The 25,080-nt window shown below is 37.7% G+C and overlaps 1 protein-coding gene across 1 annotated transcript in view; it reads left to right on the plus strand.

Moving 5' to 3' along the window:
• KCND2 (potassium voltage-gated channel subfamily D member 2) overlaps positions 1 to 23,814 on the plus strand; it is a 486,280-nt gene extending 462,466 nt beyond the window's left edge. Inside the window, exons 2-6 of the mRNA XM_047097032.1 lie at positions 7,570 to 7,732; positions 16,923 to 17,018; positions 17,881 to 17,973; positions 21,378 to 21,625; positions 23,637 to 23,814. Of these exons, the coding sequence (XP_046952988.1) occupies positions 7,570 to 7,732; positions 16,923 to 17,018; positions 17,881 to 17,973; positions 21,378 to 21,625; positions 23,637 to 23,814 (778 nt within the window). The remainder of the gene's footprint in view (positions 1 to 7,569; positions 7,733 to 16,922; positions 17,019 to 17,880; positions 17,974 to 21,377; positions 21,626 to 23,636) is intronic.
• Positions 23,815 to 25,080: the final 1,266 nt, after the last annotated feature.

Consider the following 25,080-nt stretch of genomic DNA (forward strand, 5'->3'; position numbering starts at 1 on the left):
CTCCCTCTCTCTCTGCCCCTCCCGCGTTCATGCTCTGTCTCTCTCTGTCCCAAAAATAAATAAACGTTGAAAAAAAAATTAAAAAAAAAAAGTCATTTGCTATTTGCAAACATTGCAGCTACTATAAAAAAATTAGCCATCAAACTATGATCCTTCTAGGATGCCAAACTGATATCAGAAGATCCATAAATAACTAGCCACTAAGACCCTAAAGGATAGAATGATTAGTTGAGAAGCGATCCAGATTTCAGGTCAGAAGAAAGGAGTTCACAGACTTCTCTGACCAGTGGTCATGTCTAGGAGAAAATTCAAACACAAAATCAGTAGGTAAAATACACACACACACACACACACACACACACATACACTCACTCACACACGCGCACACACACACACACACACACACACGGACAGTTCATAGCTTTTACCAGGTTATTATTATACATATCACTTTCATCTAATTTCTTAAGGATACTGTCTTAGTCCATTCAGGCTGCTGTAACAAAATACCACAGACTTGGTACTTTATAAAGAGCAAACATGTATTTCTCACAGCTCTGGAGGCTGAGAAGTTCAAGATTATGTCACCAACAGATTCAGTGTGGTGGTGAGGTGTTGTTTCCTGGTTCATAGACTGCCCTTCTTGCTGTGAACTCACAGTAAAAGGGGCTAGATAGCTCTGTAGGGCCTCTTTTTATAAGAATGCCATTTGTTTGGGCTCTGCTTTCATGATCTAATCCCCTCCCCAAACCCCCACCTCCTAATACCATCATATTAAGCATTAGGATGTCAAGGTATGAATCTGGGGGAAACACATTCAGACATATAATAGCAGATACCTATTTTTCGAATACTTACATTTCCAAATACAGATTCATGTCCCCTATGAAGTTGTGGGATTTTTTCCCCCTAATGTAGTAGTTGAAGCACAGCTTTATTGAACCAGCACCTGCCCTACACAATGTACAGGGTGCTCCCAGAGTTCTGTGCAGCTGCATAGGATCCATTCACTCGAGTCCTTCTACCTAGCAATTTAAGACCTTTTCATTGTGAAAAAGAAAGAGGGAGAGTGAGAGATTGAGTTACAGTAAGCATTGAGGTTTATATTTAAATAAGTATTTCCTTCCTGTTATTTGAAGATCTTTCCTACCTTCATGAGTGTTTATAAAACACACAGCTTTTGTTTTCTTTCTTAGTATCCATGGGAAATAGCTTAACAGATGAAAAGTCATTCCTTAGCTGGGGAGGTTTGCTTATATAACATTTCTCTTTTATAAAATGAGCCTACATTTATACTCTTCAAATAAAAAGAGAAGAAAAAATAGAAACTATATGAATAGGACTAGGAAGCTAACAGTATTGTGTTTGAACACTGCATAAGAAAATTCCAGGAACTACTTCTCCATTTGAGATCTAAAGACAAGCACACTTTAGCCATAGGATTTCTGGACAAATGCCAAAAAGGGAAAAATTGTGTGGAAATTAATAAAATTTGCTTTGCAATATATTATGTTTAAATATACATAGATGGATGGATGGATGGGTGGATGCATGGATGGATGGATGGATGGAAGGTATATGCATTCTACCTGTTTGTCTGAATTAACCTGATTTAGCCCCTTCTCCATCGTTGAGTGCATGGCACAATTTAAGTACTTTGCAGAAACTTTTCAATGACATTTAAGAGTAAAATGTTCAAGAACCAATAACTGAATCTTTGCTGGGGAATTGGTCTTCCATTCAATATGGTCTTTAACACATGGCAAATGATATAATTTTAAACAAGTATTTGGGGCAGCATGTGAAAATTTAGAATTAATATTTTTACGTGAATAACAATTCCATGTTGTACCTTTTTAACTGATATGAGGAGGGAAGGGAGCAGTAAATATCAGGTTTGGCAGATGTCCAGGGTAAAAAAAAAAAAAAAAAAAAGCAGAATGAAACAGGACTGGCTCTACATGGTAAATGTAGGAACAAGTGGAAGGAAGTGAGAAATGGAAGAAAGTAGAAAGATGGGGAAAGCTTCCTTTCAATGAACAGAGTTCAAGTCTGCTTATTTTTATTATGCAAAACTTTTGGAGAGTGATTCCTTTTATATTATGCTATCTTCTCCCCTGTTTTCTTCTATCTTTTAGGAATTCAATATTTATCTTAGCAGACCTTAGAAGCCCCTTATAATCTTTTAATAAATTTTATTTAAATATAGGAAAAAATGTCTCTATGAAAACAAAACCACATCTACATAAAGTTTTAGTGTAAATCTTCTTGGGAAATGGATTTTTGAAGACTGGAGAAATAATATTAAATTCTGAAGAAAAACAGAAAGACTAGAATATATAATATTGCTGGGCTTAGCATAAATTTAAGAGTAGGGAGTCAGGAAAAATGAGGCGTGCTTTTATATGGAACAAAAAGAATAAAACACCAACCAGTAAACAACTTGCCTGGGATAGAAATAATCATTAAAAGATGGCAGTATTGTAGGCAATACTTAAACTACATGATCAGTTAGCTAGAGTGTCACCTCTCATTATGAAGCTTTCTATTCTAAGCCTTTCCTCCACCGAGTTTGAGGTATGATTCCTGAGGTGTATAATGCTATTTTGCTTCTTACTACAAGTATGAATACTAGTTAAAAGATCTTTTGTTAAACAAAGAAAAGCAGATGGTTTTGCCAGAGAGCTATTTCCTATCCCCAGTAGATTCTGTGCCCAATTATAAGTTTGCAGATAAAACTTCCATTCTCAAGGTTATCCTAAGTGAGAAGAGAGACACAACGGACAATGTAAGAATAGATACAAATCACACTGTGTATTTGTGGTGATTCTCCAGCATATGCAAACAAGTGAAATATGCTTAAAATATTGCAAATATCAACAGCAGTCCAATCTTGAAAAGAAGTGGGGAACAGGAAGAAGAGCAGAAAGGGCAATAGATACAGTTCCAAGGGGATTGTGGAAGGAGATGGCAGGTGCTTCTTGGCAAATCAGCCTGAGGGTGCCCTGGCAAGCAATCAGGGGCAGCCCGCACCTTCCCCCCGGCCCCAACGGCAGCACCCTGCCCTCTCTGCTCCCTGTGACCTCCTCCCATCTCCCTCTACCCTAGTTTCACAACAGCGGAGACTTGGGGCCCATCCTCATTTTCTGTATCTTGAGAAAGATCTGTCCTTTGACTCAAGAGTAAAAGATGGAGAAGATGCCCCCTCCAACGAGCACTTTGTGGTCCCTTCTGCTTCCCATCGTGATCACTGCAGTCCTGGCCAGTCACCTCAAGGGTCACCTTTGCTTTTGATTGTGAAGAAAATTTGGATTGTAAAACAAATACGGTGGAGGTAAATAATAAATGTAATTGCATTTGATGCAGATTAGCACAGTTTCATGACATTAAAGTACCCCTATTCTGTTATCTCTTTTTCCTTATGGATCCTTCTAGACTATGAATTTTCTGACTTTCAGCAAGCTGGCTCATATCTTTACTTTCTACCTTTTTGTTACAAACTGTACAAGAAATTTCACTTTGCCCATTTTTTTCCCTCTGAGTACCAAGTTCACTTTCTGCTTTATGTATTTATTTATATTATAATCTCTGTTTATATTCGAAAAGGATTTGCAGTGATTATTTCTCTAGTTGAATCCTGGGCACTTTGTCAAAAATCGCTTTCCCAGGAAAACCTGCTTGATCAATTGGCTCAGAATTCCTTTGACTGAGTCCCTCCAGTCTATTTTCTCTCCTCTTCTCTGAGGTAAGGTCTTTCTGAACATATGATTAGCCTCCATCCCTGCCACCACCACAGCCTGCTACTTGAACTTACAAACCTTCTGTCTTCTTAAAGTCTTACTGAGCTTTGGGTCCATACCACACAGTTTAGCCCTTAATTTCCTCTAATAATTACAAGAGTGCCAGCCTTGCCTACTCTATTATATAGGGAGCCTAGGATACAAAAATAGCTGATAAATACTAATTTTTTTTTTTTTTTAATTTTTTTTTTTTTCAACATTTATTTATTTTTGGGACAGAGAGAGAAAGAGCATGAATGGGGGAGGGGCAGAGAGAGAGGGAGACACAGAATCGGAAACAGGCTCCAGGCTCTGAGCCATCAGCCCAGAGCCCGACGCGGGGCTCGAACTCCCGGACCGCGAGATCGTGACCTGGCTGAAGTCGGACGCTTAACCGACTGCGCCACCCAGGCGCCCCAATACTAATTTTTAAAAATCTCTTAGAGGGGCGCCTGGGTGGCGCAGTCGGTTAAGCGTCCGACTTCAGCCAGGTCACGATCTCGCGGTCCGTGAGTTCGAGCCCCGCGTCGGGCTCTGGGCTGATGGCTCAGAGCCTGGAGCCTGTTTCCGATTCTGTGTCTCCCTCTCTCTCTGCCCCTCCCCCGTTCATGCTCTGTCTCTCTCTGTCCCAAAGATAAATAAACGTTGAAAAAAAAATTTTTTTTTTAAAAATAAATAAATAAAAATAAAAATCTCTTAGAGAAAGACAGGAAAAACTTTATTTTGTGTTCATTTAGCTATTTTATTTATTTTATTTTATGTATTTATATCTTACAAGGTTTATTTTATTTGCATGGACTCAATGCTTATCTATTCTGGCCACAACAAACATAGTTGAGTTTTATTTATTTTCCCCTTTTAGAAAATCTTTCTAGATCCTGATTGGTAGACATTAAAATCAACCCCTCACCCTTTTTTTTTTTTTTTTTTGAAAAGCTGCTTGTGTGTTTCAGACTTATCCAGGACCTACTGTACAATCAGTGCAAAGAGAAAAAAGATGGCTTTAAAATATGGCTGGGCACTCAACGTAAACTGTGGCAAACATAGAAATTGGCTCATGTGCACACAGCATTGTATAAAACATTGATCTTCCGATTCCACTGACAGATCCCTATAGGACAAAAGTCCTCAAGACTTGATCGTTCACCTTATAAATTCTTCTATGTGTGACTGTTTCCTTACTAACATAAACTTCAGATTATAACTTAACTTCCCTGATGGACTACAGAAAAATACCCTGTTTCATATGGACACAGCATTCCAGTTCCTGGATTTATTCTATCCTTTTGTCTGTCTGTTTGTCTCACTATTAATTAATACCGCCATTCTGATGCCAAAACCTGTGGGAATTTCAGTTACAGTGAATTAGCTCAACTGCTGATCACCCACAAACACGGACAAGAATGAGTAACTGGGACCAGAGCCTGGAATGGGTTATCGAATAGGCTGTCACCACCAGCCTTTCCTGGGCCAATTACCCTGCAACTTCCCTCTCCCACATTGACACACAAATGTTTTCCCACAAAACAAAATCAGAGTGATCATTTCCTGGGCCACCCTTCAAGATGTAATGCATCCCCATGTCCTCCTAAACCTCCTTGAGTCTGGATTCCAAAACCTGAGCTCCTCTCAGAGTGCTGAGCACTCCAGACCCCTCAAGTGAACACGGAGAGGTTGGGGCTCTACAGGCACAGCCGGGCAGCCTCTGCAGTAATACGATCAAAAGACATCCTTCTTGCCCCCTCTCCAGAAATGAATTCTTAGAAGAACTCTGTATCAATAAGGTAGAGAAAATGGATTCTTTGACTAATATTTATTGAGGCAGCTTTGTGCTAGTCGGACTAAATAGAGCAGATCTTGCTTTGTCAAGGTTATATTCTAATGTCAGCAGGGCAGGTGGGTGGTCAAAAAATAAATATGTTAATAAGTTATAAAATATCATGTGTTAATAGTACTGTGAAGGTCATTAAATGGGAAAATGTTAAAGAGAATGACTAGGGGAGAGAATAAGACCACTATGGATAAGGTGGCCAGAAAATAACTTCTGGAATGGAGACATTTAAGTCTCAACCTGAATAATGATGATCTGGGGGCTGCACATTGTGGACGAAAAGCCAGATGGCCCGCATAGCTGGAAGACAGTGGACTTGGTGCAAGGTGGTATGAGATACAGGTGGTAATTAAATGATATAGGCCCTTGGAGATAAAACTGAAGAGTTTGGATCTATTTTAGTTCTAAGTCTATTAGAAGGTTTAAGCAAAGTGGCACCAGTGCACTCTCCATTCTAAAACCATAACTCCGACTGCTATGTTGGCATGAATTGTAAAGTGGTAAATATGAAGGAGAGAGTTAGGGTAAGAAGCTATATCTATCCATCACTCTGGCAAGAAATGATGATTGCTTGGGTTGTTGTGGTAAAATGGAGGTTGAGGAAAGAGACCATAATAGGACATAATTCAGTTTGGTCAGAGATAACAAGACTAGCTCAAAAATGAGATGCGTGACTGAGAACTGAGGTAACTCTTTCAATTTTGATGCGAGCAATTGAGTGGTTTGCAGTTCCATGGAATTGGAGGTGATAGACTGTGGGAGGAACAGATTTGAGGGTGGCAGAGGAAGCTAGGGAAATAAAAGTTCCTTATTGGCTAATTTGTTTTAATTGGCTCTTAATTGGTTCTTAAAAATCCAGGGGTAGGAAAAATCAGACTAGACCACTGAAGACATGAGTCTGATTTTCTAGGTAGACATCAGGGTTGTCAACATAAATTAGGGTATCAGCAACAACTGCAAGCTATGAGATTGGATGATATCACATAGGAAAGGGTTTATATGGAGACAGTAAGAGTCTGAGAGCTAAATTACTCCAAGATTTAAAAATCAGATAAGGGGCAGGGGGGAGCCAGAAAAGAAGACAGAGGAACAGCCATTGAGTTAGGAGGACCGCAAAGGGAATTTTCCAATACTGAAGCCAATGGAAAGTGTTCCAAGAAGAGAGAAAACTAATCAAGTACAAATGAGAGATTGAATAAGATCATCATGAAGAAATAACCATTGTATTTAACAAGTGGAAGTTAATGAGACCTTGGAAAGCTTTTTTTAAGTGATTATATCTGATAAAAAGAATGTGATATAACACTTTTTCTACTTAAATTTCATAACCAATCTAATGCTGAAAAAATTAAGTGGAAAGAGATGTTATCTAGACTATGAAATTCAGCATGGAAATACTAACTATAAATAAATGTAAAGAGGGGCGCCTGGGTGACTCAGTCCGTTAAGCGTCTGACTTCGGTTCAGTTCATGATCTCACGGTCCCTGAGTTCGAGCCCCGCTTTGGGCTCTGTGCTGACAGCTCAGAGCCTGGAGCCTGCTTTGGATTCTGTGTCTCCCTCTCTCTCTCTGTGACTCTCCCACATTCATGCTCTGTCTCTCTCTGTTTCAAAAATAAATAAATGTTAAAAAAAATTTTTTTAAGTAAATGTGAAGAATTTTGCCATATTATATAAAGGACAAACTGAAGAGCTATCATTACATCATCTGGCTTAAAACATTTTCCAATCAAAGAGATATCTAAATATTGGAATCAATTCCTGCAATATTGAAAGATAATTTTTTCATATTCAGATATTCATAATTTCTGGTTTATTAAGGTCTTAACCCATGTATATGGTAGTCATGAAGTAGAGATAGATTGGTCTAAAAAATCATTTGACTTTGGGTAAAAAGCTATTTGTAGCAGGTGAAAATAAATTTCTGTGACTTAAAACCATGTTTTTTTCTCTAACCCAGGTATGGTGACATGGTACCAAAAACCATAGCAGGGAAGATATTTGGTTCCATCTGTTCACTGAGTGGGGTCTTGGTCATTGCTCTACCTGTTCCAGTGATCGTATCTAACTTCAGTCGGATCTACCACCAAAATCAACGAGCAGACAAACGGAGAGCACAGAAGGTGTGTATTCAGCTCTGTGCAATCATGATTTAACATCTCCCCCTTTTTATAGTGAGCTTTAAAAATCCCTTACTGGCTATTCAGTGTTCCAGTTTTGGTCGATAGTTGCATAAGTCAGCACAGGCTAGGTTATGCTACAAGTAAAAAAGGAACCTTAATATCTCAGTGGCTTAAAACAACAAGGAATATTTCTCAGTCATGCTGCGGGTCCATTGCTGGTCCAGTGATAGAAACTCCATCTTAACAAGGTATTCTGCAATCATTCAAGCCGGGGTAACAGGACATGATGAATCACGCTGACTCCTAAAACCTTCTCCTGGAAGTGGGCCAAGTCACTTCCATTTCTATTGCACTAGCCAAAGTAAGTCACATAGCCGTGTGTAACTTCAAAGTGGGCAGGGGAATATAATCCTACTGTGCAATCAGTGGCAGAGAGAAAGAATTATCTAGTAAACAGCACTAATGATAGTAGTAAAATCAAAGATAGATTCTTGGCAAATTTTATCAGAATCAGATTTCTAGATCTAATTAATTTCATCTTTGCCCATCAGGGATCAAGCTGGTTCCAGTAAGCAAGGACTATTAAAAGGAACTAAGATATGTCTCAGATATTTTAAATAGTTGACCCAGGAAGTAGGAGAAATCTGATCATTAATAGCTGAGTTTTATTCCTGGCCCAGTTTACTGTTTCTCTGAACTTCATGCCAGTTATTAATCCCTCTAAGAGTAAGGGTGTATACACAACTGTAAGATGGGGAAAATGTACCTACCTCAAAAATTTATATAAATCTATATGAGTATATCATAATAGTAACAATATTTAACATTTATTTCTGGTTTTACTATGTGCCGGGTACTGGTTTGGTGTGTTTTTTTTTTAAATAATTCATATTGTTTTCATGAGTCTAGGAGTGAGTCAACATTATTATTCCTATTTTTTAGATAAGGATCCTAAAGTACGCAGAAATTGAGAAATTCAATCTAAGCCAACCTGACACCCAGGTTCATACACATAAACATTATGGTAGACTGCCTCTCAGAAAACCCGACTAAATGTCAACACACTTCCCTTCTCCAATTTTTGTCAAAATAGTCACCTTTAGAGTCAGGGCCCTTGCTGCTTAGAAATAATTTTGGAAGGGCGCCTGGGTGGCTCAGTCAGTTGAGCGTCTGACTTCAGCTCAGGTCATGATCTCACAGTCCATGGGTTCGAGCCCCACGTCGGGCTCTGTGCTGACAGCTCAGAGCCTGGAGCCCGCTTCGGATTCTGTGTCTCCCTCTCTCTCTGGCCCCTCCCCTGCTCATGCTCTGTCTCTCTCTGTCTCAAAAATAAATAAAAACATTAAAAAAGAAAGAAAGAATTTTGGAAATCTCTTGTGTAGTTTCTTTAAGACCATGGCACTAGATTTCCAGTATTCTTCATGGATACTCCATCGTTGTCCTTTACGGATAGATAGTTTTTAATATCCACAACCATGACTAAAATGGATCCACAATGTCGGTAATGTAGTATAACTCTAAACTATCATGAGACATTTGGGTGCAGTTCAAAGCTACTGGCTTTGTAGCTAATTCCAGAACAGGATTTTAAGTATGCTTTTGAACAATGTTGGTCTTTTCGTCGAGTATAAAATCTCAAAAAGTAACTCTCAGGAAAGTTCAGGGTAATCAGTGTGGTCACAGAGCATACTGTCCAAAGAACATGTTCAAGTCTAACATCACAGATCCTCTGCCTTTTGCAAAGAGTCACTTTTTCAGCCTTGTCCTTTCTTGCTTTATAGACTCCCCCAAGTTTGGACAGGTACCTAGCCTTTAATTATTGTAAAGAATAGAGTAGTCCAATTAATATGAATTTTGGAACTGATAATTCAATAAACAGAGGCTAGCAAAAGGCACCTTCTGAGCAGTTTTGTAGTGTCACGTAAGGTATATCTTTGGAGATGGAGAAATTGTGACCACCGTTGGCCCCTCCCCCAGGACTTTCATGCTCACAACTGTGGCTCTGCCCACACGTTACAATCCTTCTAACTGGGCACACATGTACATTGTTTAAAATGACAAAAATCCTACAAAAATCTTAGATGCCCAGGACTCATCCATCTTCATTCTAGAAATCCCTTCCTTGATATAAGAGCATAAGAGCTACCTATAATTCATTTTCCCAGTGGAGGAGGTTGGGGGGGCGGGGGACTACCTATATGGAAAACCTAGGAAGTACAAATCTGATTTTCAGATAAATTGAACACCAAAATATCTGTATTTTCTTCAAACTTTGTCATCTGCAACAATCAGATCAGTAAAGAAAATCTTAGAATAATTTAGAAGCCTTTTTGCATAAATAAATATAGAATTTATTCCTTAGTTAAAGGCAGTTTAGGTTTATCTGGAATGAGGTGATTAGACAAGTATCAAAGTTATGAAAAATTAGCCACTAATTCAGTCAAGCAAACAGTCCATTTAGTAAAAACATCAGTCAAGCTGAATAATAAGGAATATTACAAAACACTTTTTTAGACCATGTTTTTCTGCGTTTGGTCCATTTTTCAACTCTAAGCTCAAGCAAAAGTGTGAAATATATCCAATATGCATCTGCGGGGTGCCTGGGTGGCTCCATCAGTTAAGCATCCGACTTCAGCTCAGGTCATGATCTCACGATTCATGAGTTCAGGCCCCACGTCAGGCTCTGTGCTGAGAGCTCAGATCTTGGAGCCTGCTTCAGATTCTCTGTCTCCTTCTCTTTCTGCCCCTCCTTGCTCACACTGTCTCTCTCTCTCTCTCTTAAAAAAAAAATAAACATTAAAAAAATTTTAAATATACATTTGAGAACACTCTCCTCGGCACACAGGGATACTTTCCCTCTTCTAGGCTCTTCCCCCCCAGCAAGTACTCTTCCTGCTTTCACTACCTATCTCCACTCTTAAAAGAAATGCACATTTCTAGCCACCCTTGATCATTTTTTTTTAAGTTTATTTATTTTGAGAGAGAGAGAGTAAGGAGGAGGGGTAAAGAGAGAGGGGGAGAGAAGAATCCCAAGCAGGCTCTGTACTGTCAGCGAGGAGCCCAACTCAGGGCTTGAACTCATGAACAATGAGATCATGACGTAAGCCAAAATGAAGAGTTGGTCACTTAACCGACTGAGCCACCCAGGCACTCCATCCTTGATCATTTCTTAACTAAACACCGACCTATGGGTCAATATAGACTTAAACTGGAGCATGTCTCCTTTCACCCCCACCACTAGTAATTGTATTTTAATAGATGTATTTATTCAATAGTATTTCAGTTATCCAGTGGTATTTATTGATTAGAAAATATTTACCAGGGCATCTGGGTGGCTCAGTCGGTTAGCATCAGTCTCTTGATTGCCGCTCAGGTCGTGATCTCATGGTTCGTGAGGTTACTGAGTTTGAGCCTTCTGTTGGGCTCTGCACTGACAACATGGAGCCTGCTTGAGATTCTCTCTCTCTCCCTCTCTGTCTGCCCCTCCCCTGTTCTCCTGCATGAGCTTTTTCTCTCTCTCTCTCCCTCTCAAAATAAATAAATACACATAAAAATTGTTTAAAAAGAAAGTAGTTGCCAAAATAAAGCTAAATTGATACAATGACAGATGGTAGGGTTGATATTTTGAAGTAGGGAGCCTACCTTGCTTTAAGATACAAATCACACCAGTCAATCAAGGTGTGATTACAAGGCTAATTGTAAGTAATTTTCATGTATAATAGTAATCATAATTATAATTATAATTTAATAGTACTAATAGCAAAAACAACAACCCTCTCCAGAGTTTCTAGTATATCCCAGGTTCTTTATAACTGTTATTTTTATTTTCACAATCAACTCACACAGAAGTGCTATTATTTCCATTTTACAGATGACTGTCTTATGCATGCACACCTACTGATTAAAGTCTAAGACAAAGAAATTCTGGCATCATTAGAGTTATGTATTTTAGGGATTTTCCTATAGATAATTCTAAATACAGTGAGAAGTTTTGAATCAATGAGCCCAGGTACAGCCAATGGACAATGTAAGTACAATTTTTTACTTGTCACATAAAAATGTTGGCACTGATACAGAAAGAAGTTACCAATACTCAGTCTTTTATCATACTTTGCTCTGGTGGTTGCCAAACTTTAGATTCATTGGAATCATCTGAAATAGAATATAAAATATAGATTGTTAGACCCACCCCTGTAGCATTTGATTCAATAGTGTGGGATTACAGTCTGAAAATTTCCTAAGTGATGGCGATACTGTTGGTCTGGAAACCATACTTTGAGAACCATTGTCTAGTACATTAATTAATGTCCAAATCAAATAATTTTTATAGAATTCTAGAATAAATAAAATAAATAATAATAAATACAGCCTAAGTATGATCTCTCTTAGATTATCCAATATTAAAAAGTATCACTCAGGCCCTACCCCACATCTCTGTGGATAACTAGATGTTTATCTATAGTTTAAGAACCCCCATTATCAACACATGTAAGAGTCTGGAGGTTATATACTTCTTGATATCCACTCTATGTTTCAGTCTTATTGAATTACTGAGTTCTGCTCTTAAGTCTCCATTCCATCTTCATACCACCTGGCAAACCCCTACTCAGGGTGCAATACTCAGCTCAAATATTACCCATTTTATGAAGATTTCTCTAAATGATGTGGACACCATTAATTGCTCCATCTTCCCTTCTACAACATTACGCGGACTCTACTATCATGTAGTATACATATTCTCCCTCTCCTCCATTTGTCTGAGTGTGGTGCCCAGCCTAAAATAGGCACTTAATGATTTGCTTTATTCATTCTTGAGTGAAAGAATGAACAGTGAACTCTTGTTCACCTTGACAGTGTCCTCCATTCCTAAGGTTGGGTGGACAGTCCTAGGGCCAGTTGAAAACAATATTGGGAAGCATGAGTTTTGTCTTTGGTACCCTCCCACATCTTCTTTCAGTTCTTACCTCTTCCCACCTAGAGAACTCTCGTGGCCCTCTCTTTCACTGACCCTTTCTTTCAGGGTCCCTTCTACTGACCCAATTGCCGGCATTGTTTCTGCCCAGCCCTGCAATTACCAGGATTAACCAAGCTCTAGAGCTGACAGTTTTGCACTATCTTCAACTGATTTCTTCTCTCTCTCTTTTTATTAGTATTTGGCACTAACTTGTCTCATTTCTAGGGGAGCTATTTACCTTAACAAATGGAAAGGTTCCAATAAATCCTTAAATCTGTAAAAGCTGTTAACGCTTACTCTGCTACCTCCACATAAGGCATTTTACTAAACCTTAAATGAAAGAAACAAGTCTAAGTAAAATTTCCAGAATAAAAGGTACATGCAGCATGCGGGCTGGTATTTGAAGAGTAAGGAATTGCCTCACATTACAAAGGAGAAAGGTCTTCTCTACCTGACTTGTAAAGCTACCTAGGATACCTTTATTTTTCAAAGGTATTGAAAACATTTTGTGACTTGACAACAACATGGTCCAATAACTCCTCACAATCTACCTCCCACTTCATTTAGAAGATAGATCACATATAAGAAAATTGCTATCTCAGTGGTTTTTGGCTTATACCATCTCTGATTGGGTCCCCTGCTGTTTCAGGGAATACATTGTAAAGTTTATATAATGTCATTTGGTACAATTAAAAAACAATCCACTTGCTAAAAACCACTGCATTCTAGCCTCTGAAAACTCTACAATAAAAGGGTTCCATGTCAAATTAGTTTGAGGAAAATTATATACCATATCCCCCTTTTGACTTCACAGTGAACATCCACAATATGTTGTAAGGAATCCAACAGCAAAGAAACCTATTTGACTTCTGGGCATTTCCAAACTTCTCTTGACCACAGAACCTGTTGTTTGTTCATTTGGTTGGTTTGGATTTTACCCATAACACTTACTAGTTCCTTGGACCCCAACTTTGAGAAATCCTGCTGAATTTAGAGAATTTAGATGAAAACTGAATTTATGAAGAATTGAGATGCTTGGGGGAAAATGTGCTTATGAGACAATTTATTTTTACCAACACCATCGGTGTTTCTCAAGAATTTGAAAATAACTTCAAAGCTATGTTTGTTTGTTTTTACATAGACAATATAAGCCTTTTTGTTTAATTAAAAATCTGAAAGCCTCCTATTTTCCAAATAGGCTAAAGTATTTAGTGAGACCTTACTTTCACGCCATAATATTTGCTGGTACTTGACTGTGCCAAGAAGTTGTATTTCCTACAAAATAGGGGTGGGGGCTGCAAGGAATACATTTCCTCTTACTAGCCGGTGATTTTCTTTTAACCTCTCATCTACAAAGCCACAGTTGCCAAGATCGTCATACTGAGTGGGTCAGAAGTAAAGTGATTTTCTAAAATATCTTCATAAAAGAAATTTCCTCAATTACCTACTGAAAGCAAAGATGTAATCACAGGTCATAAAAGCTGGCATTATTCAACAGGCATTTGGTGTGGTGCTCCACAAGACCGATTAAACCAATTAACTCATATACTATTGTTGTAAAATGAAAGAAAAGTCGTGATTGAAATTTGAGACGGGAGGCTTTTTCTAACATAGTACGCGGCCTAGCAAAATGGCCATTCTGTCCCTGCAACAACTGCTTCTTTTCCCCTAAGCTTAGAACTACTTCTGTAGTAGTGGATGCCACCATATGTAGGCTTTCCCAATGTGGAAAATATGTGTCATTTTCCTTTGCTGGACAGTATTTTTGGCTAATGTAAATAAATGTCTCATTTGTGAAAAAAAATGTTTTCTAATACTGCTGCTGAATGCTTGGAGAATAACATATGTGAGACTAGGAACTAAGATACAGGCAATGTAATTGCATGCATTAATTGCAGAAGGAAGGAAGGAAGGAAGGAGAGGTGTAAGAAAGAAGGGAGGGGGAAGGAGGAGGGAGGGATGGAGGAGGGAGAAAGAAAAGGTGGGGGGAGAGGGAGACCCCCCCCCCAAAAAAAAGGCATTGACTGTTTCAGGAGACCAAGGAGACTTTAGGACTTAAATTTCCACAATAATCCCTTTCTGGAAACCAAATGTATATTTAAATTAGTTATTTCTGAATTATTACATCTATTCAAAGTCATTTCCAAATATGCTTGTCATTTCCCATTGTTTTATCAACTCTGGCCTGAAATCCTGTCTGGGCAGCACAGCTTTTGAAGTTAAAAATTTCCTACCTTCCCACTTCATTCTCTAGTGCTTTGAATGATCTAAACAGTATGCTGCCAACGAAGAGTGAAATTTGTCTATTTTTCCCATCATTTATAAATATGATCTCTGTACAAAGTATTATTTTAAGTTGGAATCAACAAACAGGAAGAATAAATTCAGAGAGGAAGAGAGAAGGGGTAGAGTTGAAGCCAGATGATATCTTAATGCTATTTTGAGAGCTTCAGATGTCTCAGTGCTACTCTTAAATGCTGTGAGTGAAAGGGCATCTTGGTACAACTTTGGAGGGAAGTTTGGTAAAACACACACACACAGACATCCTTTGATCTAGGAATACTTCTGCTTCTAGAAACTGTCTTGCCGAAAAGCATATCATGATGTTCAAGGCAGGACCCATTGCTTGTAGTAGCAAAAGATGCTTTAAAAAATTAATAGTAGTTGGCTGGTTAAATAAATGGTGCTTTATTCATTGGTATATTATATATTTATAATGAATGAGGTGGATCTATATATTTAGATATGGAAGGAGTTCCAGTATGTAATAAATGGAAACAGCTGAGTGCAAAGGAGTGTGAGGTGTATTGTCCCAAATGAGTAAAAATATGTGTGTATAAATGTATGAATACACACACACACACACACACACACACACATACATGCTTTTATCTCCCTAGAAAATTTCTGGCAAGACTCACTAGAAATATTACCAGTGGTTGCCTCTGAAGCATAGCAGTAGGGTAGCTCCAGGCTCCAGAGAGACTTACTTGTTTTTGATGTACTTTTGTATTAATAAAATCTTTGTCGTATGTATGTATTCATTTTTCATTTTTAAAAAGCTAGATAATTTTTAAATTTTTATTTAAACAAAATCTCAGGGTTAAAGACTACAGATACTATTTATCTGGGTTGTTTAGAAAGGAAAAAGAAGGAGTCTTTATGGGGTAATTTTATAAGAACTTGAGGAAGCCATCCCAGTTGCTTTCTTATATACACTTGCTAGATACACATCTTACAAACAGAATGTTCATCAAAAAGTGCCCTCCAGGAAGTGAAAACCAGACTCATTCCATGACTCATTCCATACACAAGCATCAGTTCTAAAGTAGAATGGAATACCAGATATCTGGCTAAATAGTTAGTTTGCTTAGTAATATACTTTGGTGATCTCACTGTAACTGTGAACAATTGAAGTAACCACCCTCAGTCTCTAAACTGGAGAACATTCTCTACACATAAATGTTTTAAAATTAAAAAATAATTTTATAAAGCTCCTTGGAGGGACTCATTATGTTCTCATCTCAACAAATTCCAGAGAGAAATAGAAATCAGATAAGCATGCTGCAGTATGGGCCAGTGTCAATAGAAAAAGTGGATAAATTAGGGATTTTTTTTGAGACTACATGTTATTCGGCATGGGGTCTACATTGCCCAATTTAACAAAATAATTCCAAAAAATGCTTTTTGATATTTGAGAATGCAGATACACTGCATTATTATTTACCCTCCATTGTTTAATTCAAAGCATAAATGTATTTTTAAAATACATTTTTATAAAAACCTTTTTAAAAAAAAACCTTTAAAAAGTAAGGAAGGAAAGAAGGAGGGAAGGAGAAGAAACAAAGGAAGAGAGGCAAGCAGGCCATTGGTTCCTGGAATATATTTACTAATATTTATAAAGACATTAGTTTAAATGAAAATGATTTGGAAGGTCGTATGTTGTCTTCATTTCATTAAGTTACTCAGATTGAGATAAGTGAAAATATAAATAAAGGAATACTGTCATTTTTCTCTTAACACAATTGACAGAAACAACAATGAAATAACTTGATCTTACTAAAACGACTTAATTACAAATCTTAAATGCACCGACTCCAAAGTAGTTAATTGATCTTACTGGAAAAGTTCACGAAAAAAATATATATGCTGACATTAGCATTACACCAGAGTGCCTTCGCTGTTTTAAGAAAACAACTCATGAGTATTAACATTTATTTCTCTTCTGGCTTATAGAAAGCCAGACTCGCCAGGATCCGGGCAGCCAAAAGCGGAAGTGCTAATGCTTACATGCAGAGCAAACGGAATGGCTTACTCAGTAATCAACTACAGGTACAGTCAAGCATTTCACTTTTTTTAATGTTCGATTTATTAGTGTAATATTGATTTAGTTCTATTTAACCATATAATTTTATTGTGGGCAATTATGAAAATGGCTACTGAAACAACAAAAGTGTCATTTTTAAATAACCTTGCCCTGTACAGTCTCATTGGCTGTATGTAGCAGATTAGAACCTGGGCTATGAAATACTGCCAGTGAATCATGACTCCCATTCATGATTGGGCAATATTTCTTCACTGCCTTATTGAAACATGGGAAAGGTAAAAAATTCTCAACGACTCAAGTACCTATTTTTATTTCAAAATTATTTATGTTCCTTAAAATTCATTTGTGTGGGGTTATGATGTCTTGTTTTACTTCTTAATGGAGGGGAACACCATTCAGTGTTCTAAAGCTCACTAGTAGCAAATACAAGAGAAGCTTCACTTTTACCTCAAAACTTTCCTTTAATATTTGGGATTCCAATCATCTTGCAATCAAAATAGCTTTTATGTAGGTGAGCACGATCATGATTTCAGGATTATCTAAGTACTAGATTAAAATTTATTATCCAAAAAGAATACCTCCCAGGCTTTCAAAGGTAGCTGGTAGTTGAATGAGTAAAACCGATTTAAATTTTCAATTCAGGGAGGCAAGTCTAAAAGCCCAGACCGCTAATTTGACAGAAATATAAATGCTGATTACCAAAATTAAAAGCAACTGCACATTTGTCCCTTTTTGGTTAAAAGAAAATTAAAATGCTGCCATTTAATCTCGGGAAATAGGCTAGCTCTCTCTCTGGAAATGTGTAGCTGAGGTTCTCATTGTTTGCAAATGAAATAGAAAGCACTTCTGTCTTCTGTGTGTTAACAGTCCTCAGAGGATGAGCAGACCTTCATGAGCAAATCCGGCTCCAGCTTTGAAACCCAGCACCACCACCTGCTTCACTGCCTGGAAAAAACCACGGTAAGGAAAAGGCATGACTGTCCGCCCCTGTACGGAGACAGTAATACCATTTGCTTTTGTGGATACTGAGCGTTTCCAAGTATGATTTCACTGTCTACATTGCTGGAAAATATACTAAAAATGAAAAAAGAAAGAAAGAAACCCACAATATTTGAAATTGCTTTGAAAGACTCTAGTGACATTTCAACTTGAAAAGTATTTTAGAGAATTATTTAAAATGTTTTTATCTTCAGAGATTATCTTAACTCTAGTCTAAAATATCAGTTTAATGCCAATGGTAAGTCGTTTCCCAACAGCTGACTGCAGGTCCTGTAAAATATTATTTTTCCTCGGATAATTAAAATGTTAATTAAACAAAAAACAATGTAGTTCATGTATTACTGACATCTAGGTAAAGGGAAAAACAATAGCAATAACAACAACAAAAAAAGAGAGTAACTGAATATAAGCATCTTTCCATAAACAAGTTGCAATAAACAAGATGGGTAATAAAAACTATGTGTTCCCATAAGAAAAATGACCCATTTAATCGCTGAAGCCCGTTGGAACTGAGGATTGAGCCAGCACTTCTTCGCTTAGAAGCTTTCATTCGGATCTCCACTTTAGCAAATGTACCCTTTCCCTAGCTGGCTTGTCAAAAGGGGTCACAGTCTTTGACCACAAGGCAAAACAAAACTTTCACCATATTTGAATCAAGTCTACTCCCTCACTCCCCAGAGGTACATACTTGTATTCTCATTTCTAACATATTCCCCATTCATTTATTCACTTCCTTATGCAATCATTCAAGAAATTTGTATTACTTGCCTATCATGTGGCAGACAGTGAGCCAGCCCCTGGATACACCATGAAGTCAGGTGTGGCTTCTGCCTCCATCTAGCTTCCACATATGGGATAAAACACAGATGTTACCGGAAGAAGGGTCATGAGTTGCAGAGGAAAAACGAGGCCACAGTGCAGTGCCACAGAGGGCGGAGTCACTAGGGGCTTTCCTGGAAGAACTTGCATTGAGACCCACAGGATGCCTAGGAGCTAGTTAGGCAAAGAAATGAAGGAGCTAAGGGGTGATGTGAGCACCCGGGGACAGGGTGGGGGGTGGCGGCTGGAAGTTGGCCTAAGAGGAACTGAAAGAACTTGAGGGTGATCAGAAGATAGAGCATACAGAGACTCAAGCAGAGACAGAGAAAGTCTAGATAATGGAGGCTTTGGAGGCATGTGAGTAATTTTGATCTTTATCTCATAATAAATGAAAAATTACTTGAGGACTTTAAACAGGGTAGTTACATGATTATATTTGCATATGTATATGCAAGAGAGTAAGCGAGAGGGGAAGGGACAGAGACAGAGGAAGATAGAGAATCCAAAGAAGCATGAAATCATGACCTGAGCTGAAGTCAGCCGCTCAACCTACTGAGCCGCCTAGGCACCCCTATATTTGCGTTTTTAACTGAAGATCCATAACGATAAGGTCTATAACTGTTAGGATACTCTTTCAAAGGTAAATGGTAATGTTAATAATCAACTCTATTTATCCCCATGCTCTTCTCTTTTATTTTCATTTTTTACTATCTTACCTTTTATTTTTACTATTTTACCTTTCAAGTAAAAATTGTCTAGCGCCAATTAACATAGTTTAAATCGAGCTACCTACAAAAATAACCAGCAACAGAATGACTTCTTCACTTCCAATCACTGATGTGAAAAATTAGAATCTCATGCATTATATACTTGTATTTTGTGTGAGAATCGTGCGTGGTAAAAGAAAAAAAACAGATTGTGAATCCTTTGTGAGCTATATTTTTTCTATAAAATTTGACATCGAAATTCACTTCTTAATGAAATTCCATCTTATCTGGTCATATTATTCTCTGGACTTTAAACAGTAGATTCTTAAATTTCAGTTACCTCAAAATGCTTGTCTCAGCAAAGAAATAACAAAATGAGTAACTAAAACAATCTATTTGCTATTGGCCAGTGAATTGCTTCAATCGTTTCACTAATATTCTAGGATGAGAGATGGTTATGTGGAACTTGGCATGTGCAAAGCCTTCCATTATAAGATTATTCCCACCTACACAATGAAAAAAAATAGTAATTGAAGTCATTCTCCAGCAGTTCAGACCAAAATTTTTTCTCTTACATTTATGAGGTAAAATCTTACATAGGCATTTTAGGAAGTGATTCTTTATTAAATACTATAAACACAAAATCTGCACTGTGTTTTGTCTAAAATGCGGCATACAAAATGATGCCCATCACTGTTTGCCTCTTGGCCAGAAGAACTATGAATACAAGCAGAGCTAAGAGGAGTACAGCCAGTGATGTATCACAAAAGTAAGAAAGGAGACCTCAGAGTTCAGTGCTAACCTCTTCTGAATCAAACATAAAGTGGCACATTTTGCAGTATTTTATTTATTTAACTAATGGGTCATTTTCTATACTTGGAAATTTTAGAGGAACATCTGAAGAAACAGAAAGTATAGAGGCACCTGGGTGGCTCAGTCGGTTAAGAGTCTAACTCTTGATTTTGGTTCAGATCATGATCTCAGGGTCATGAGATGAAGCCCCGAGTTGATCGCCACATCAGGCTCTGCACTGAATCACTGAATGTGGAGACTGTTTAAGATTTTCTGCCTCCCTCTCCCTCTGCCCCTCTCCTCTGCTGGCACTCTCTGAAAGAGAGAGAGAGAGAGAGAGAGAGAGAGAGAGAGAGGAAGGAAGGAGAAAGAAAGAAAGAAGAAAGAAAGAAAGAAAGAAAGAAAGAAAGAAGAAAGAAAAAAAAGAGAGAGAAAGAAAGAAAAAGAAGGAAAGAAAGAAAGAAAGACAAAGAAAGAAGGAAAGAAAGAAAGAAAGAGAAAGAAAGGAAAAGAAAAGAAATAGAAAATGTTTTAACTATCTCATTTTCTAATTAAAAAATGTTTTCAATCTCATGTGAAAATATTTGCTAATGTAAAACAGACAATCTAATTTGGGACATTCTATTAAAATAGCCTCTTTAACATAATTCCAAACTGTTTAAAAAATAAAAGTCAATGTGAATTTACACATTCACCGTGGGTACTATTTTATATGCATTTTCAACCATTTTTTTCTTTGCCTCTTAACTTCCAGAAATGATGTTTAAATTAATAAATGATATTTCAGGATAAGGTTAGTCCATAAAGAGACACTAAATCAGCCTGCAGTTGTCCATCTCAAAGTCTAACAGGGAGATTTTATTTTCACACAAATGCCAGCGTGAGCTGGCTTTGATATTCCAGTATTTATGAAAGCGGCTAGTTGCCCACTGGATAGTCTAAGTGTATGGGCCTATTTGGGTTTTAAAAATAAAGCCATTCATTTCCTTTCTTAAAATCACAATGTGTTTGTTGCCTTTTTCGCGTGTTCTCATGACCACGGAACAGAATCACGAGTTTGTGGATGAGCAAGTCTTTGAAGAAAGCTGCATGGAAGTTGCGACTGGAAACCGTCCTTCAAGTCACAGCCCTTCTCTCTCGTCACAACAAGGAGTCACCAGCACTTGCTGTTCACGACGACACAAAAAAACCTTCCGCATCCCTAATGCCAATGTATCAGGAAGCCACCGAGGCAGTGTGCAGGAACTCAGTACGATCCAGATCAGATGTGTGGAGAGAACCCCGCTGTCTAACAGGTACCCGAGGTTAATCTGTGTGGGTGCACACACCTGTGCCTGTTCCCAGAGCGTATCTCCACCTGCAGGCATGTCACTATCTTGGTGTATTTGGCACTTTTTGGTATTGGGGCGGGCGTGGTGAGGGAGCAAATAATTTTTATTTACTTATTTTTAATAAATACACCTTAGAAGTACTGTGGCATCTAAATCCTAGTTCCTAGGGTTTAGTATGAGACAAACTAATACCGTAATAAGTATGCTGTAATATTCATTTGAGTCAAAAGTAGCAGTTGTACAGTGTGAAAAGTAGAAAGAAGACAAAACGGTCAGGCACAAACAAGTGTACTTCTCCCTCCTTACCTCCACAACTTTTTCTTATTTCGGCAGACACCTTTATACTCAGGAGCCCCTTATGTAAATGCAAATAGCCTTAAATGATGTTCAACACTTACTAAATGTTAGTAAGATGTTAGATGTTCAACACTTACTAAAGGAGACCAATTAGATTGGCACTGGTATCATTGGAAAGGACTCAGCAGCACCTAAAATAAATCGACACCTTCAACGTAACAGTGAAAAATAAAACTATGCCTATACAAGTCTCTTGAACCAATATATAATTTGATCATAAAGATATTTTGAGTTGCCAGAAGCACAAAAATCAATCCAACACACAAAAAAAGATAAGCTATATGCTACAATTGTTCACCTGTGGTTAGTTTATGGACAACTTAAGTGAAATTTTTCTGGTGGTATTTTCCTTTGCTTGTCTTTATTTGCTTTCTGTCTTTCCCACAAACATGTATGTGCAACACAAAGTAATCCATTTAAACTATACAACTCAATGGGGCGCCTGGGTGGCTCGGTCGGTTAAGCGTCCGACTTCGGCTCAGGTCATGATCTCACGGTCTGTGAGTTCGAGCCCCGCGTCGGGCTCTGTGCTGACAGCTCAGAGCCTGGAGCTTGCTTCCAATTCTGTGTCTCCCTCTCTCTGACCATCCCCCGTTCATGCTCTGTCTCTCTCTGTCTCAAAAATAAATAAACGTTAAAAAAAATTAAAAAAAAAATAAACTATACAACTCATTAAAATGATCAATTCCTGCCAAAATAATTTTGCTTTGTTCTTCAAATTAAATAGCTATGTTTTTATATTAACAATCCATTAATTCAGCGCTGCTTCTTTGTTCTCATTCAACAATCTTTGTGAAAAACCTGGATGAGATTCTGAATTCAGGCTGTGTTGATTTACATAAATCAGAGTCTCTGGGACCAGAATATTAAATTTTAGAACAATGAAAGATTTCTGTCTCTAAATGTTCCACCTCTGCGTTGCAAAATTAAGTAGAAAGCAGAGAAGTACTTAGAAAATTTTAGGACATAAACATTTTAAGTAAGATTTCCATGAAAATAATTAGATTTAAGTATATCATGTATACCCTTCTTGTTCCTTTCTCCTTTTCCCTCTATCCACATAGAGTATAAAAGTCGTGCAAGAATACTACTTAGGAATATCTTGAATTATTGGTAATGGCTAACATTTTAGGGTTCTTAACATTGGCTGTCAGTAACTTGAGAGCTTAAAGGGCATCATCTTTCCCAAAGAGACAAGATAGTAAAATGATTCTGTGGTCAAAAGAACTGAGACACATTCACAGGTAATTGAGGTACATCCCTTTCATAGGAGCAGCTCAAAGCTCTCAGAGGTCCTGTCTTAAAGAAAGCGATTTTACTTTGCCTAACCCTGGCTTTCCAAAACTGGCCTGAGTCTCTTTCTTGCATTTTCGTAGAAAACACTTTGATAAACACTGCCTGAGCCAAATTGAGCTGGCTGTTAGACACTCATTTAATATTAATGACCTGACCAATGTTCACTTCAACATATATTAAGGTTTAGGGCTTCATGTTTTAAAAATCATGGTGACTGTAATTAGATATTTGAAATGTTACTGACAAAATACATTCCTCAGTTGCAGGGAAATTTTTTTTAAGTAAACAACTTACTTTTTTAAATCTATTTTCTCCTCATCAGCCGATCCAGTTTAAATGCCAAAATGGAAGAGTGTGTTAAACTAAACTGTGAACAACCTTATGTGACTACAGCAATAATAAGCATCCCAACACCTCCAGTAACCACCCCCGAAGGAGATGACAGGCCAGAATCTCCTGAGTACTCAGGAGGAAATATTGTCAGAGTATCTGCTTTGTAAGACAATTGGAACCAGGTCTAAGAGAATTTGAGCTCTGGCTGTGGAAAGAATTCCAATGTGGAAGAAAGAAGAAACAATAAACCTTTTGCAGATGAAAACAGCAAGGCAAGAAGGTTGGCAGTGAAATAAAAACAAAGCTTCCAAACTTGAGGATGGAAATAAAACCACCAAATGGCATTTCTAGACAGAGTCTGACCTGTTCTACAGAGAAGTAGTCTGTGACCCTTTGACTTTGTGATTGAGCACAATGAAATGCCGCCTAGCGATGCTTCTTATGATCTGAACTCTTTTTTAATAAAATAAATAAAATAAATCTTTGAACATAATGTTCCAGTTGAATGCAAAACAAAAAAATATGGAAAACATTTTGATAAAAATTTTTCCTGTTAAAACCATGAACATTGGCTATGATGAAGATTATTACATATTAAAAAAAAACTCATACAACACATTTGTATTGACTGAAGGAAACCATCATAATGCATGCTAGAATTCTTTGGAGCAGTGATCTCAGTGTCCTTATGTTGTCTTCAGAATAGGCATGATAAATTATAATTGTAGAAAGGGGGACTTTCTGTGCACTTACAACAAGCTGATTGCTCATGTTCCATGGTGGGCTGTGCAAATTAACTCCTTTCAGAGCTGCGGTATTTCTCATGGGGATGCTCATTAGTAAATCTAAAGCGTTCGGATAGTTCAGTATTAATTATCATTTTACCTTGCACCTAGATACTGTTACAACTGCAATAATTCATTGTACACCTGTTGTATCAGGAATCAGGATTTTTGTTGTTGTTGTACTTTCCAGATCCTCATAGATACAGTAAGAGCCACATACATAGAGAAACTTCTGGTGTGGCCAGATTTTAGATAACTTTTTAATCCAAAACTATTGTGCCATAAATGTTTTTCAGTAATATTCTTTGGTCCTCTGTATTCGTGTGACAGTGCATTATCTGTTCTTGTATTTCTATAGCACCTTTTCGTGGGTTTATCGTCATCAACTGGACTAACGTTTTGTAGCTCAAATGACTTTCCTACTTTTGTATTCCCCAACATATTAGCTTGTAAGTAGATTACCATCATCAATCCCCTTGTCAAAAATTAGGAAAAAGGAGTTGACATCTATGAATGATCTCTAACTTCTTTGCTGTTAGGGAAAAGCCCAGACACTGGATACATCGTTCTGTGTTTCAGGCAAAGAGTAGGCTGGGATGAATATCACAAAATCGGTGATCCCAGAGTCTCACTTGATGTATTATTTAT

The sequence above is a fragment of the Lynx rufus genome, unplaced genomic scaffold (assembly GCF_022079265.1).
Source record: "Lynx rufus isolate CCGP_SWC_20201006 ecotype Redwood Valley unplaced genomic scaffold, mLynRuf1.p SCAF_4, whole genome shotgun sequence".
NCBI lineage: Eukaryota > Metazoa > Chordata > Mammalia > Carnivora > Felidae > Lynx > Lynx rufus.